We start from the raw sequence: 12537 nt of genomic DNA, 5'->3' as shown, positions 1-12537 counted from the left end.
GTTGGATTTGAATTGTCTGTTCATTCATTCATTCATTCGATCGTATTTATCGAGCGCTTACTGTGTGCAGAGCACTGTACTAAGCGCTTGGTAAGTACAAGTCGGGAACATGTAGAGACGTTCCCTACCCAACAACGGGCTCACAGTCTAGAAGGGGGAAATTTACCTCATATAATCTATCTTCGATGGCCTTGAAGACCAGAGGGAGAGAAATAAAAGCTGGAGGTTATTTGCATGAAGCAAGTTACTCCTTTTTCACCTCAGATATTCTCTTTTCTGGCCTTGAAGACCTTAGGGAGAGAAAGAAAAGGAGGTGGTGGTTGGCATCTCCCTGCCGGTCTGGTCTGGTTCCAGTTATGCCTCCAGTTCGAGGGATCGGGGGGCTCCTGGGACCTGAGAGGCCGAGGTGGGAGTAGGGAAGATGAGTGGAGGGGAACTCAGGGCTCCTCAGGAGGGGCCCCCCGCTTCAGTGCTTCACATCATCATCATCATCATCAATCGTATTTATTGAGCGCTTACTATGTGCAGAGCACTGTACTAAGCGCTTGGGAAGTACAAATTGGCAACACATAGAGACGGTCCCTACCCAACAGTGGGCTCACAGTCTAAAAGGGGGAGACAGAGAACAAAACCAAACATACCAACAAAATAAAATAAATAGGATAGATATGTACAAGTAAAATAAATAAATAGAGTAATATTTACATGCAGCTCACCTGACCAGCCTGGCCTAGCGGATAGAGTTTGGGCCTGAGAGTCAGAAGGACCTGGGTTCTAATCCTGCTTTGCCTCTTGTCTGCGGGGTTACCTTGGGCTAGTCACTTCACTGGGCCTCAGTTACCTCATCTGTAAAATGGGGATCAAGACCCACCTGGGACAGGGACTGTGTCCAGCCTGATCTATCCCAGCGCTTAGTACAGTGCCTGGCACATAGTAAGCACTTAAATACTGTATTTGTATTATTATTATCCTGAGGTGGCCTTGGAAATGTGCCTTATTGAAGGGACGTCTCCACCAAGAAGCCTTCCTTGACCTCCTTTCTTCTTCTCCCACTCCCTTCAGCATCACCCTGACTTGCTCCCTTTGAGCAGTAAGTTCAAAGCTCCTGGAGGGCGGGAATCTTTTCTGTTAACTCCACTGTCCTCTCCCAAGCGCTCAGTACAGTGCTCTTCATACTGTAGACTGGAAGCTCCTTGAGGGCAAGGATAATGTCTACTATCTCCAGTGTCCTCTTCCAAGCACTAGCCGAGTGTTCTCTGCACACAGTAAGCGCTCAATAAATACGATTGATTGATTGATTGACTGTCCCCCTCAGCCCCACAGCACTTGCGTCCATATCTGTAATTTATTTATTTCTATTAATGTCCGTCTCCCGCTCTAGACTATAAACTCATTTTGGGCAGGGAACATGTTCTATTGGAGTCTCCCAAGTGCTTAGTACAGTGCTCTGCACTCGGCAAGAGCTCAATAAATGCGACTGACTGGCTGCTTGGAGAGTCAGGCCAGCAATAATAATAATAATAATGGTATTTATTAAGCGCTTACTATGGGCAAAGCACCGTTCTATGCGCTAGGGAGTTTACAGGGTGATCAGGTTGTACCACGGGGGGCTCACAGTCTTCATCCCCGTTTTACAGATGAGGGAACTGAGGCCCAGAGAAGTTAAGTGACTTACCCAAAGTCACACAACTGACAATTGGCAGAGCTGGGATTTGAACCCTTGACCGAGGGTTGAACCCAAAGTTTCAAAGATTTGATCCCCAGCAAGATGGGGAAGACATGAGCTGGGGCCCAGTGTGCAGGAAGGAGGTCTGAGCCGCCACTTCGGACTTGTGTTGTTGTGTTGCGTTGTCGTCCACAACCTAGGGAAAGACCACGGGACACTTAAGTGGGAAGTGCCGAGCCCCCATTGAAAGATGAGTCTCACCCCAACCAATCAGCGGTATTGAATGAACGCTTAGTCCATGCAGAGCACTGTACTGAGCGTTTGGGGGGTATAATGCAGTTAGGAGACGCGGCAATCCCCGCCCTCAAGGAATTTTCAACCTGCTGTCTGCAGAGTATTGTACTGAGCGCTTGGAAAGCGTGGCTCAGTGGAAAGAGCACAGGCTTGTGAGAGATCGTGGGTTCTAATCTCGGCTCTGCCGCTTGGGCAAGTCACTTCACTTCTCTGTGCCTCAGTTGCCTCATCTGTAAAATGGGGATTAAGACTGTGAGCCCCGCGTGGGACAACCTGATTACCTTGTATCTCCCCCAGCACTTAGAGCGGTGCTTGGCACATAGTGAGCGCTTAAAAATACCATTTAAAAAAGAGGATAATGAAGTTAGTAGATGCGACCCCTGCCCTTAAAGAGCTTCCAGTCCACTATGCGCAGAGCACTGTACTGAGCGCTTGGGAGAGGACAGCAGAGTGTTTAGACACCACCCCAGTTTGTTTCTCTTCCTGCAGGAGTGCGACCAGGTTCACATAGACGACGTCTCCTCCGACGACAACGGCCAAGACCTGAGGTAATTTCTGTCTTGAGGTGGGCGGGCGGGCGGGCGTGGAGGGGGGGCGGGCAATCCGGGACCCTCCATCCCCCCAGCCGATATTCCGGGGCAGGGATGGGGACTGATTCCCGATCCCCCCGCCTCCCGCCAGCACCTACAACTTTGGCAGTGATGGCTTCCCGGCGGCAGCTACAAGCGCCAACCTTTGCCTGGCGACGGGCGTGCGAGGAGGCGTGGACTGGATGAGGAAACTGGCCTTCCGCTACCGCCGCGTGAAGGAGATCTACAACACCTACAAGAACAACGTCGGAGGCGAGTGTCTGCCCCCGCGGCCCTGGGCCGGTCGTTTCCCTTTCCCGGGCCTCGGTTTTCTCGGCAGGAAAATGGGGATTAAGATGGCAAACCCCGTGTGGGACAAGGGACTTTGTCCTACGTGATGGCTTAGTATCTTAGAGAAGCAGCGGAGTGTGGTGGATACAGCATGGGCCTGGGCGTCGGAAAGTCATGGGTTTGAAATCCGACTCTGCCGCTTGTCTGCGGTGTGACCTTGGGCAAGTCACTTAACTTCCCTGTGCCTCAGTTCCCTCATCTGGAAAATGGGGGTTGAGACCGGGTGTTCGGAAGCGGCAGCGTGGCTCGGTGGAAAGAGCACGGGTTTCGGAGTCGGAGATCATGGGTTCATATCCCAGCTCCGGCAATTGTCAGCTGTGTGGCAAGTCACTTAATAATAATAATAATAATAATGGCATTTATTAAACACTTACTATGTGCAAAGCACTGTTCTAAGCGCTGGAGAGGTTACAAGGTGATCATGTTGTCCCACGGGGGGCTCACAGTCTTCATCCCCATTTTCCAGATGAGGTAACTGAGGCCCAGAGAAGTGAAGTGATTTGCCCAAAGTCACACAGCTGACAATTGGCGGAGCAAGGATTTGAACCCATGACCTCTGACTCCAAAGCCCGGGCTCTATCCACTGAGCCACGCTGCTTCTCTGTGCCTCAGTTACCTCATCTGTAAAACGAGGATTAAGACTGTGAGCCCCCGTGGGACAACCTGATCACCTTCTAAGCTCCCGAGCGCTTAGAACAGGGCTTTGCACATAGTAAGCGCTTAATAAATGCCATCAACATTATTATTATTGTTATTCAGAAACCAGGGAAGCGAGAAGCCTAGCTGACAGAGATCGGGTCCGGGAAGTGGACGGAGCCGCTCACCCCACCCATCCCGCCCCCGTAGGGCTGAACCCCCAACATCATCATCATCATCATCAATTGTATTTATTGAGCGCTTACTATGTGCAGAGCACTGTACTAAGTGCTTGGGAAGTACAAATTGGCAACATATAGAGACAGTCCCTACCCAGCAGTGGGCTGACAGTCTAAAAACAATCCCACAGGTCTCCTCGGTCCGGCCAAGAGAGAAGCTTGGCTGCAGCTGAGGGCCGAGATCGAGGCGTTGACGGACTCTTGGTTGACTCTCGCCCTGAAGGCCTTGACGCTCATCCACTCCAGGTGAGGTGAGGGGACGCCCGCCCAGTCCGTCCAGGGAGCGAGCCTGCTGCGGGGGGGGCCGGGGAGAGGCCGGCGGGGGTCCCACGGGGCCTGGTGACCACATGTAGTAGAAGCAGCGTGGCTCAGTGGAAAGAGCCCGGGCTTTGGAGTCAGAGGTCATGAGTTCAAATCCCGGCTCTGCCAAGCGCCAGCTGTGTGACTTTGGGCAAGTCGCTTCACTTCTCTGGGCCTCAGTTACCTCATCTGTCAAATGGGGATGAAGACTGTGAGCCCCCCTTGGGACAACCTGATCACCTTGTAACCTCCCCAGCGCTTAGAACACTGCTTTGCACATAGTAAGCGCTTAATAAGTGCTATCATTATTATTATGTGGGGCAGAGGGGCTGGCGGGAATGTAGTAGCTAGGGGTGAGGAGCCACGTGGTGGCCATTCCACGGGGAGAGCAGGGACTCCAGGCTGCCCATCAACCATCAATGGTATTTATTGAGCTCTTACTGTGTGCAGAGCGCCGGACTAAGCGCTGGGGAGAGGAACAGACACTTTCCTTGCCCACAACGAGCTTACAGTCATTGTCCCCCTCTCCATTCCCCCCATCTTACCTCCTTCCCTTCCACACAGCACCTGTATATTTATACTTCCCAAGCACTAATTTGTACTTCCCAAGCGCTTAGTACAGTGCTCTGCACACAGTAAGCGCTCAATAAATATGATTGATGATGATATATGTTTGTACATATTTATTACTCTATTTATTTTACTTGTACATATCTATTCTATTTATTTTATTTTGTTAGTACGTTTGGTTTCGTTCTCTGTCTCCCCCTTTTAGACTGTGAGCCCACTGTTGGGTAGGGACTGTCTCTATATGTTGCCAACTTGGACTTCCCAAGCGCTTAGTACAGTGCTCTGCACACAGTAAGCGCTCAATAAAGACGATTGATTGATTGGTTACAGTCTAGAGGGCCAGGCCTACGTTGCGGGCAGCAGAGAAGGGCGCAGACAAGAGTCCTGTTTCCCGCCCGTGAGACTGTCAGCTCGTTGTGGGCTGGGAATGTGTCTGTTTATTGTTGTATTGTCCTCTCCCAAGCGCTTAGTCCAGTGCTCTGCTCACAGTAAGCGCTCAATAAATACGGTTGAATGAATGAATGTCCAAGGCTGTATTCCCCCCTCCAGGCTCAGTCAGGTTGCAGGGTGGGGGGCTCACTGAGACCCTAATCCTTCCTTCCGGCCTCCCAAGGACCAACTGCGTCAATATCCTGGTCACGACGACTCAGCTGATCCCGGCGCTGGCCAAGGTCTTGCTGTACGGCCTAGGTGTCGCCTTCCCGATCGAAAACATTTACAGCGCAACCAAAATAGGTGGGTCGTCGGTGTGCCCCCAGCCCCAACCCGGCCTCCGAGATTCAGCCAACCCCTCTTCCTCTCCCTCAGACCGGGAATTTGGAGACCAGGGAAGTGAGAAGCAGCATGGTCTAGTGGGAAGAACCTGGGCCTTGGAGTTAGAAGGCCCTCGGTTCTAATGCCTTCATTGCCGCTTGTCTGCTGTGTGACCTTGGGCGAGTCCCTTCACTGGCCCTCGGTGACCCTGTCTGTAAAATGGGGATTAAGACCGAGCCCCATGTGGGATGGGGACTGTGTCCAACTCAATTTGCCTGTATTCACCCCAGCACTTAGTACAGTGCCTTGCGCATCGTAAGCACTTAATACCATTTTTTTAAAGATATATATAAGTAATAATAAAAATCTCGGTATTTGTTAAGTGCTTACTAGGTGCCAGGCACTATACTAAGCAATGAGGTGGATGCAAGGTAATCAGGTTGGACACAGTCCCTGTCCCACTTGGGGCTCACAGTCTTCATTCCCATTTTACAAATGAGGTAACTGAGGCAAAGAGAAAGGGAGTGACTTTTCCAAGGCCGCACAGCAGACAAGTGGCAGAGGCAGGATTGAGTGCTGGGAGGCTGGGACAAAAATAAAATGTCCAAAGGCCCCGAGATCCAGGGGATGATCCAGAAGGGATGGTGTCCCATTTGTCAGCGCTGCCGGGGTCTGGGTCCATGGCAGCCTGCTCGGCTCCGGCCTGTTCGTCTCCGAGACCGCGGGCCGACCCGGGCAGGTGGCATCGTGCTCACAGGAAAACCGCTGCTCACGGCCCTGTAGGGAAGGAGAGCTGTTTCGAGCGGATAATCCAGAGGTTTGGAAGGAAGGTGGTGTACGTGGTGGTCGGCGACGGCGTGGAAGAGGAGCAGGGGGCCAAAAAGGTAACGCTGTCCCGACGGGGTGACAGGGCCGGGGTTTTGTCCTTGGTTCAGGGTCCCGGAGCGGGGGGCTGCCCTCTGGTTTCCAGCTTCCTCAGGCAAGGGACTGGATGGGAGGATTGGCAAGGGCCAGTGGGCCTGGGCCACGGTCAGCGTGGCAGCAGAAGTGTGGTTCTGGTTGATGGGGTGGCCACGCTGCGCTCCGGTGCTCCCCGGGGGCCATGCTGGTGGACAGGGATGCTGGGTGTCCCTGGACCAGGGGAACCAGGTGCGCCTGGGTCTCGTTCAGTTTCTTTGTTTCCCTTGAGGCCCGTCATCCTCCCAGCCTGGTCTGGCCGTCCTTTCTCTCTTCTTCAACTCCCTTGGATTTCAGGCCTGAAAGAAAATGGGGGGCTGGCAGCGGCGGGGGGGGATCTCCTCTCACAGAGAGGAAATGGAGGAAAAGGCCAAAAACAGAGGCATTCAGCATCTGAAAACTTCTCCTCACCCCAACCTTCCCCTGGCCCTTCTTTCCTCTGTGAGAGAAGCAGCATGGTGTAGTGGATAGAGCATAGGCTGGGAGCAGAAGGTCATGGGTTCTAATTCTGGCTCCATCACTTGTCTGCTGCTAATCCTGCTCTCCCTTCCAAACCAGATACCCACTGCCAATGGGTTTGCCCCCAGTGTGCCCTGGCCCTTCTTTCCTCTGTGAGAGAAGCAGCATGGTGTAGTGGATAGAGCATAAGCTGGGAGCAGAAGGTCATGGGTTCTAATTCTGGCTCCATCACTTGTCTGCTGCTAATCCTGCTCTCCCTTCCAAACCAGCTACCCACTGCCAATGGGTTTGCCCCCCAGTGTGCCCTCTCCTTCCTCCTCCTCTGGCCATAGGAATGTGGAGTTGGGCAGTTGGCAGGACCCATCCCCCCTCCCAGGACCCCTTCCCAGTTCTCCTCCCCTCAGCCATCTCCGCGGGGGTGCGGGAAGTTTAGAATCCACTGCTCAGATGGGTGTTGGCAACATCTTGTATGGACCCCAACTCTTAGTACAGTGCATGCCACATCGTATGCAACTGTATTTTTCATTCCATCGTATTTACTGAATGCTTACCAAGTGCAGAGCATTGTACATAGTAGGCGCTTAAATACCACCATTATTCATATTACTATTATTATTTGGGGTTCTACCTGTACCATCACGTGATCCCATCCGTTGAGCCCCCATTTGTTTGCCAGAAGCCGCAGAGGTTGCTGGGACGTCCGTCATCCTTCATCCTCCCATTTCGGCCACACTTCTTTTTCCTCTCTTCCGTGTCCCCGGTTCCATAGAGGGAATCTCGCGGCCGTGGTTTCCGACTTCCGATTTTCTAACAGTGCGTGAAGAGAATTGTCCCATCAGGGGAACCCTCCCGGACAGAAACCACCCTGTCCTCTGCCTTGGGCCCAACCCAAACCTGCCGTGATATCTTGAAGTCAGCACAGAGTCCGGTCTTTAAACTTCCATCCAAGTTGTAGTTTAATCTGCAAAGCAAACTGCCTGTCACTCATTTATTCATGACTATTTATTAAATGCTTACTGTGTGCCGAGCACTGTAGTTGGGTACTTGGGTACTTGGGTACTTGAGTACTTGGGAGAGGACAATAGAACAATAGGACAATAGAACAATAAACACATTCCCTGCCCACGGCAAGCTTACAGTCTATATGGGGAGACAGATATGACTAGAAATAAGTAAATGACAGGTATGTACAGAAGTGGTGTGGGGCTGGGAGTGGGGATGAATAAAGGGAATAAAGGGAACAAGTCAGGGTAACGCAGAAGGGAGTGGGAGGAGAGGAAAGGAGGGCTTAGTCGGGGAAGCCCTCTTGAAGGAGTTGGGCCTTCAGTAAGGTTTGGAGAATGGGGAGAGTCATTGTCTGTCAGATATGAAGAGGGAGGGGTAGGCTGTCCTTTTCTGCAGTTTTGTTCCCAGCTCGTTCCCTGTCACAAGAGAGAGAGACAGAGAGAGAAGAAAGGGAGAATGTGTGTATGTTCCTATGTGTGTTGGAGGGGGTGGTCGCCTTGTCCCAGGATGGGGTGGGCTCTGTCTCTCTGGACCCTGAGGATGCCCCGGCCCCAGAAAAAGCCTCCTTCAGGGCCTCGCCCCTGCGGTCGAGAGAGCAGAGTGGGAGATCCCAGAGTTGCCCGGCTGGCAGTGCCCGACCCTTTTCCTCAAACCCGTGTCTGACCGCCCACAGCACGCGATGCCGTTCTGGAGGATCTCTAGCCACTCGGACCTGATGGCCCTCTACCACGCCCTGGAGCTCGACTACTTGTAGCAGTGCCGAGAGACCCCGGGACCACCCACCCTCCTGCACCTATCCCCATCCCCGGACACCGTGCAGGGGACGGACGGATGAACAGACCGAAGCCCGCCCTCGCTCTCCATCTTCGAGGCCCTTCAGGGGGCAGTTCCTGCAGCTAGGCCTCGTCCCGGGCGGCAGCGGCCCACGCCAGCCCCTCCACCCGAAGCGACCTTGACAGGACCACCGCCGGCCCTGAGGACATTACCATCCTCCACAACGGTTGCCGCCGAGTCGACGTCCGGACCCTTTCGGGTGTCTCACCCCCAACGCTCTGACTGCAGACTTCCGCCTTATTTATAAACAGGTTGAGTTCCGGACTCGGCCTCAGCCAGGAGACCCGGGATCGGGAGGGAGAAGGAGAGAAGGCTCCGTCTCGGCCCTCCGGCCCTCCGCCGCCGCAAGGACTTTTGTATTTGAGCACATTGCAGAGTAGTTTAAAACTATGTCTAATTTAAAGAAACGTGTACATCCCCGAGACAGACAATCGTGTACAGGAAGATTGTGTGTGTGTGTGTGTGTGTGTGTGTGTGTGAGAGAGAGAGTGTGAGTGTGCGCGCGCGTGTGTCTGTAAATTTGTAATAACAGATGATTCTTTTCCATATTGTTTAGGGAAAGGCCCTGGAAAGGTAGAAATGCCCATTGATCGTGAAGTATGAAATAAGAGGCCACAGAGGCACAGTCTCTTGTGCCGGACAGGGTCTTAATCCAGGTGTGGGCTATAAATATGTAGATAATAATGGACTTTTTTTTTTAGATAAATACACCAAGATCTAAAAGCATGGATGTCTAATATCAGTGACGATTTGGTTTTTCCAACTGTTCCTCTCTTCCTGTGCCCCTTGAGTCTAAGGAAAGACCGGGCAAGTGGGCAGGGGGGCTATCGATCTCCCAAATCAGCTTGGAAAAGGAGGAGCCCACCCGCCTCGCTCCCACAGACTTACCTGGTTGGGTCCTTTAGAGCCAGTTGAAGAAACAGGGTGTTGGTTAACCCATGGCCCCTTCCCCTAAGGAGGAGGACGTGAGGACAGACAGACCTGACAGAAAAAACAGTTCAGGTCTGGACATCGCGCCTTCCACAGAGCCGGGAAGGCCGACAGAGTTCGGCTAACCTGCCCTATGCGGTCAAGTTGGGGGTCGGGGGAGAGGATTGGGCTTCCTGAGAAACTGGGCCAAAATTTGAGGTAAAAACAGGCCCAGTCAGGGCCTCTGGTTCTTGCCCACGAGTCCAGGACCGAGTGTTGCCCGCAGTCTCACTGGCAACCCGCCCACACTCGCCGCTTCAGGGGGGCCCTACGCGGTGGGAGACGAGGGCGACAATCTCTGCTTGCTAGAGGCCTATCTGTCTCCCTTCCAAGGATCGGTTCTCCTCAAACCTCCATCCTTAGCCTCCTCCTACCCCCGCCGATACCCCCAGGACCCCAGGAAACAAGGCTCCTCCATCCTCTCCCTGGGGAATAGACTGCTGCTGGAATCAGCACAGGGGGAGATCGCCAAATCACGTACATACCCAAGGGGGGTCAGACCAGACGGCTTTTTGGCCGGCAGCCGCGACGGGCGGGCAGACTTCTTTGCTTTTTTCTTTTCACGTTTCGATACGCAGTATGCAGACTGAAATAAAAGAAAATAATCGATCTGGGCCTTATTGTGTAAAAAGGAAAAAAAAAAACAAAAACCAAACAGCGTGTTGTGTCCTTGGTTGTGTACAGATTTTTTTTCTTCAGTTTGTGTTTAAATTAATAAAATTAAATTTGTGAACGGTTCTCGGCCTGCCTTGTCATTGTAGTGCACAGACCACAACAGCGAGAGATGACCGAGAAGGAGGGGGGTCTCTTTAGATCTCTAAAGTGGCTGAAAACAGGGAGGGAGGGAGGGAGACCTAGCGGATAGAGCATAGACCAGGAGTCAGAAGGACCTGGATTCTCATCCCCACTCTGCCACCTGTCTGCTGTGTGACCTTGGGCAAGTCACTTTGCCCAAGTGACTTGGAGAAGCAGCGTGGCTCAGTGGAAAGAACACGGGCTTTGGAGTCAGAGGTCATGGGTTCAAATCCCGGCTCCACCAATCGTCAGCACTGTACTAAATGCTGGGGTAGATTCACTCAAATGGGGTTGGACATAGTCCCTGTCCCACATGGAGCTCACAGTCTTAATCCCCATTTTAGAGATGAGGTAACTGAGGCCCAGAGAAGTAATGATAATAATAATAATAATGATGGCATTTATTAATCACTTACTATGTGCAAAACACTGTTCTAAGTGCTGGGGAGGTTACAAGGTGATCAGGTTGTCCCACGGAGGGGCTCACAGTCTTCATCCCCATTTTCCAGATGAGGTAACTGAGGCCCAGAGAAGTTAAGTGGCTTGCCCAAAGTCACACAGGTGACAATTGGCGGAGCCGGGATTTGAACCCGTGACCTCTGACTCCAAAGCCCGGGCTCTTTCCACTGAGCCACACGGCGTTCTGCAGTAATAGTGGCAGGAGCAGTAGTGGTAGTGATAATGGTCCTTCTTAAGTGTTTACTATGTGCCAAGCTCTGTACTAACCACTGGGATAGATAAGATAATCAGGGCGGATACCATTCATTCATTCACTCAATCGTATTTATTGAGCGCTTACTGTGTGCAGAGCATTGTACTAAGTGCTTGGGAAGTACAAGTTGGCAACATATAGAGATGGTCTCTACCCAACAGTGGGCTCACAGTCTAGAAGGGAGAGACAGACAACAAAACAAAACATATTAACAAAATAAAATAAATAGAATAAATATGTGCAAATAAAATAGAGTAATAAATATGTACAAACATATATACATATATACAGGTGCTGTGGGGAGGGGAAGGAGGTAAGGAGGGGGAGAGGAAGGAGGGGGCTCAATCTGGGAAGGCTCCTGTATGTCTATGTGGGAGGAAGAAGGATTCTTAGTCAGGGAAACAGGCCCAGAGAAGTGAAGTGACCTCCTGAAGGTCACCCAGCAGGCAAATGGTGGAACTGAGATTACAGCCCATTAGCTCTTTCCACTAAGCCACACTGCTTCAGATGAGGTAACTGAGGCACAGAGAATAATAATAATAATTGTGGTACTTGTTAAGCACTTTGTGCCAGGCACTGTACTAAGCGCCAGGGTGGACACAAGCAAATTGGGTTGGACTCAGTCCCTGAGAGAACTGAAGCCCAGAGGAAGTGAAGTGACTTTCCCAAGGTCACACAGTTGACACATGGCAGAGCCGGGATTAGAACCCAGGTCCTCTGTCTCTCAGGCCCGGACTCTTTCCACTAACCACCACGAGTGGAGAGTACAGAGGAGAGTGTCCGGTAGAGCGGCCTGGAGGTGAAGATGGAGGTGGGAAGAACAGGACTCCGGAAGGTGAGAATTTGGGGCGGGAATGCAAGTTGCTCTGTGAGTCTTTTAAGACCATGTGGCCTTGATCAGCAGGGCACAGTGGATGCCCAGAGTGAATAATTTCCATGCTCACCACAACCCTAAAACTTGTGGTTTTTCGAGACTTGCTTTATTAACCTGAATTGCGGAGCGATTAAATGATGAAAAAATTGAAGTCAGACCCAGGAAAATGGGCCACCTTAATTTATGGCAATTGGGGATCAAAGGCACGTGTTAGGTTCCCATTCCCCTGCACCTGCTTTTAATTTGTCCACCAACCACTGAAGGTGGTTTTAAGGGGAGATGGGGGGCAGGGGCTGGGGGGGCTGCACAGTTCTGTTCCCGACATGAGTTGGAAACGGTGACTGCAGGTGGTCGGCAGGGATAGGCTACGAGCCGTCCCTCCGTAGCCCAAAACCAGACACAAGGTGATCGTGAAACACCACCGGGCCATCAGGGAGGCCACTGCTGGTTCTGCCCTATGGCCTGTCCACCCCCAGACCCCAACTCCGATGGACACCAGGTCGCTTGGAGAAACCACGTGCCAGTTGCCCTGACTCTCTTCTCCATCATTCAGG

At 52.1% G+C, this 12537-nt stretch overlaps 1 protein-coding gene across 3 annotated transcripts in view; it reads left to right on the top strand.

Moving 5' to 3' along the window:
* EYA1 (EYA transcriptional coactivator and phosphatase 1) overlaps positions 1-8553 on the top strand; it is a 72659-nt gene extending 64106 nt beyond the window's left edge. For all 3 annotated transcript variants that reach the window (XM_038766639.1, XM_038766638.1, XM_038766637.1), the window contains exons 11-16: positions 2450-2508; positions 2642-2802; positions 3887-4001; positions 5239-5360; positions 6162-6262; positions 8473-8553. In XM_038766639.1, coding sequence (XP_038622567.1) covers positions 2450-2508; positions 2642-2802; positions 3887-4001; positions 5239-5360; positions 6162-6262; positions 8473-8553 — 639 coding nt within the window. The remainder of the gene's footprint in view (positions 1-2449; positions 2509-2641; positions 2803-3886; positions 4002-5238; positions 5361-6161; positions 6263-8472) is intronic.
* The last annotated feature ends 3984 nt before the right edge of the window (positions 8554-12537 follow it).

This window comes from Tachyglossus aculeatus, chromosome 25 (genome assembly GCF_015852505.1).
Source record: "Tachyglossus aculeatus isolate mTacAcu1 chromosome 25, mTacAcu1.pri, whole genome shotgun sequence".
In the NCBI taxonomy this organism is placed as follows: Eukaryota; Metazoa; Chordata; class Mammalia; order Monotremata; family Tachyglossidae; genus Tachyglossus; species Tachyglossus aculeatus.
This window is presented reverse-complemented; position numbering and strand designations above follow the sequence as displayed.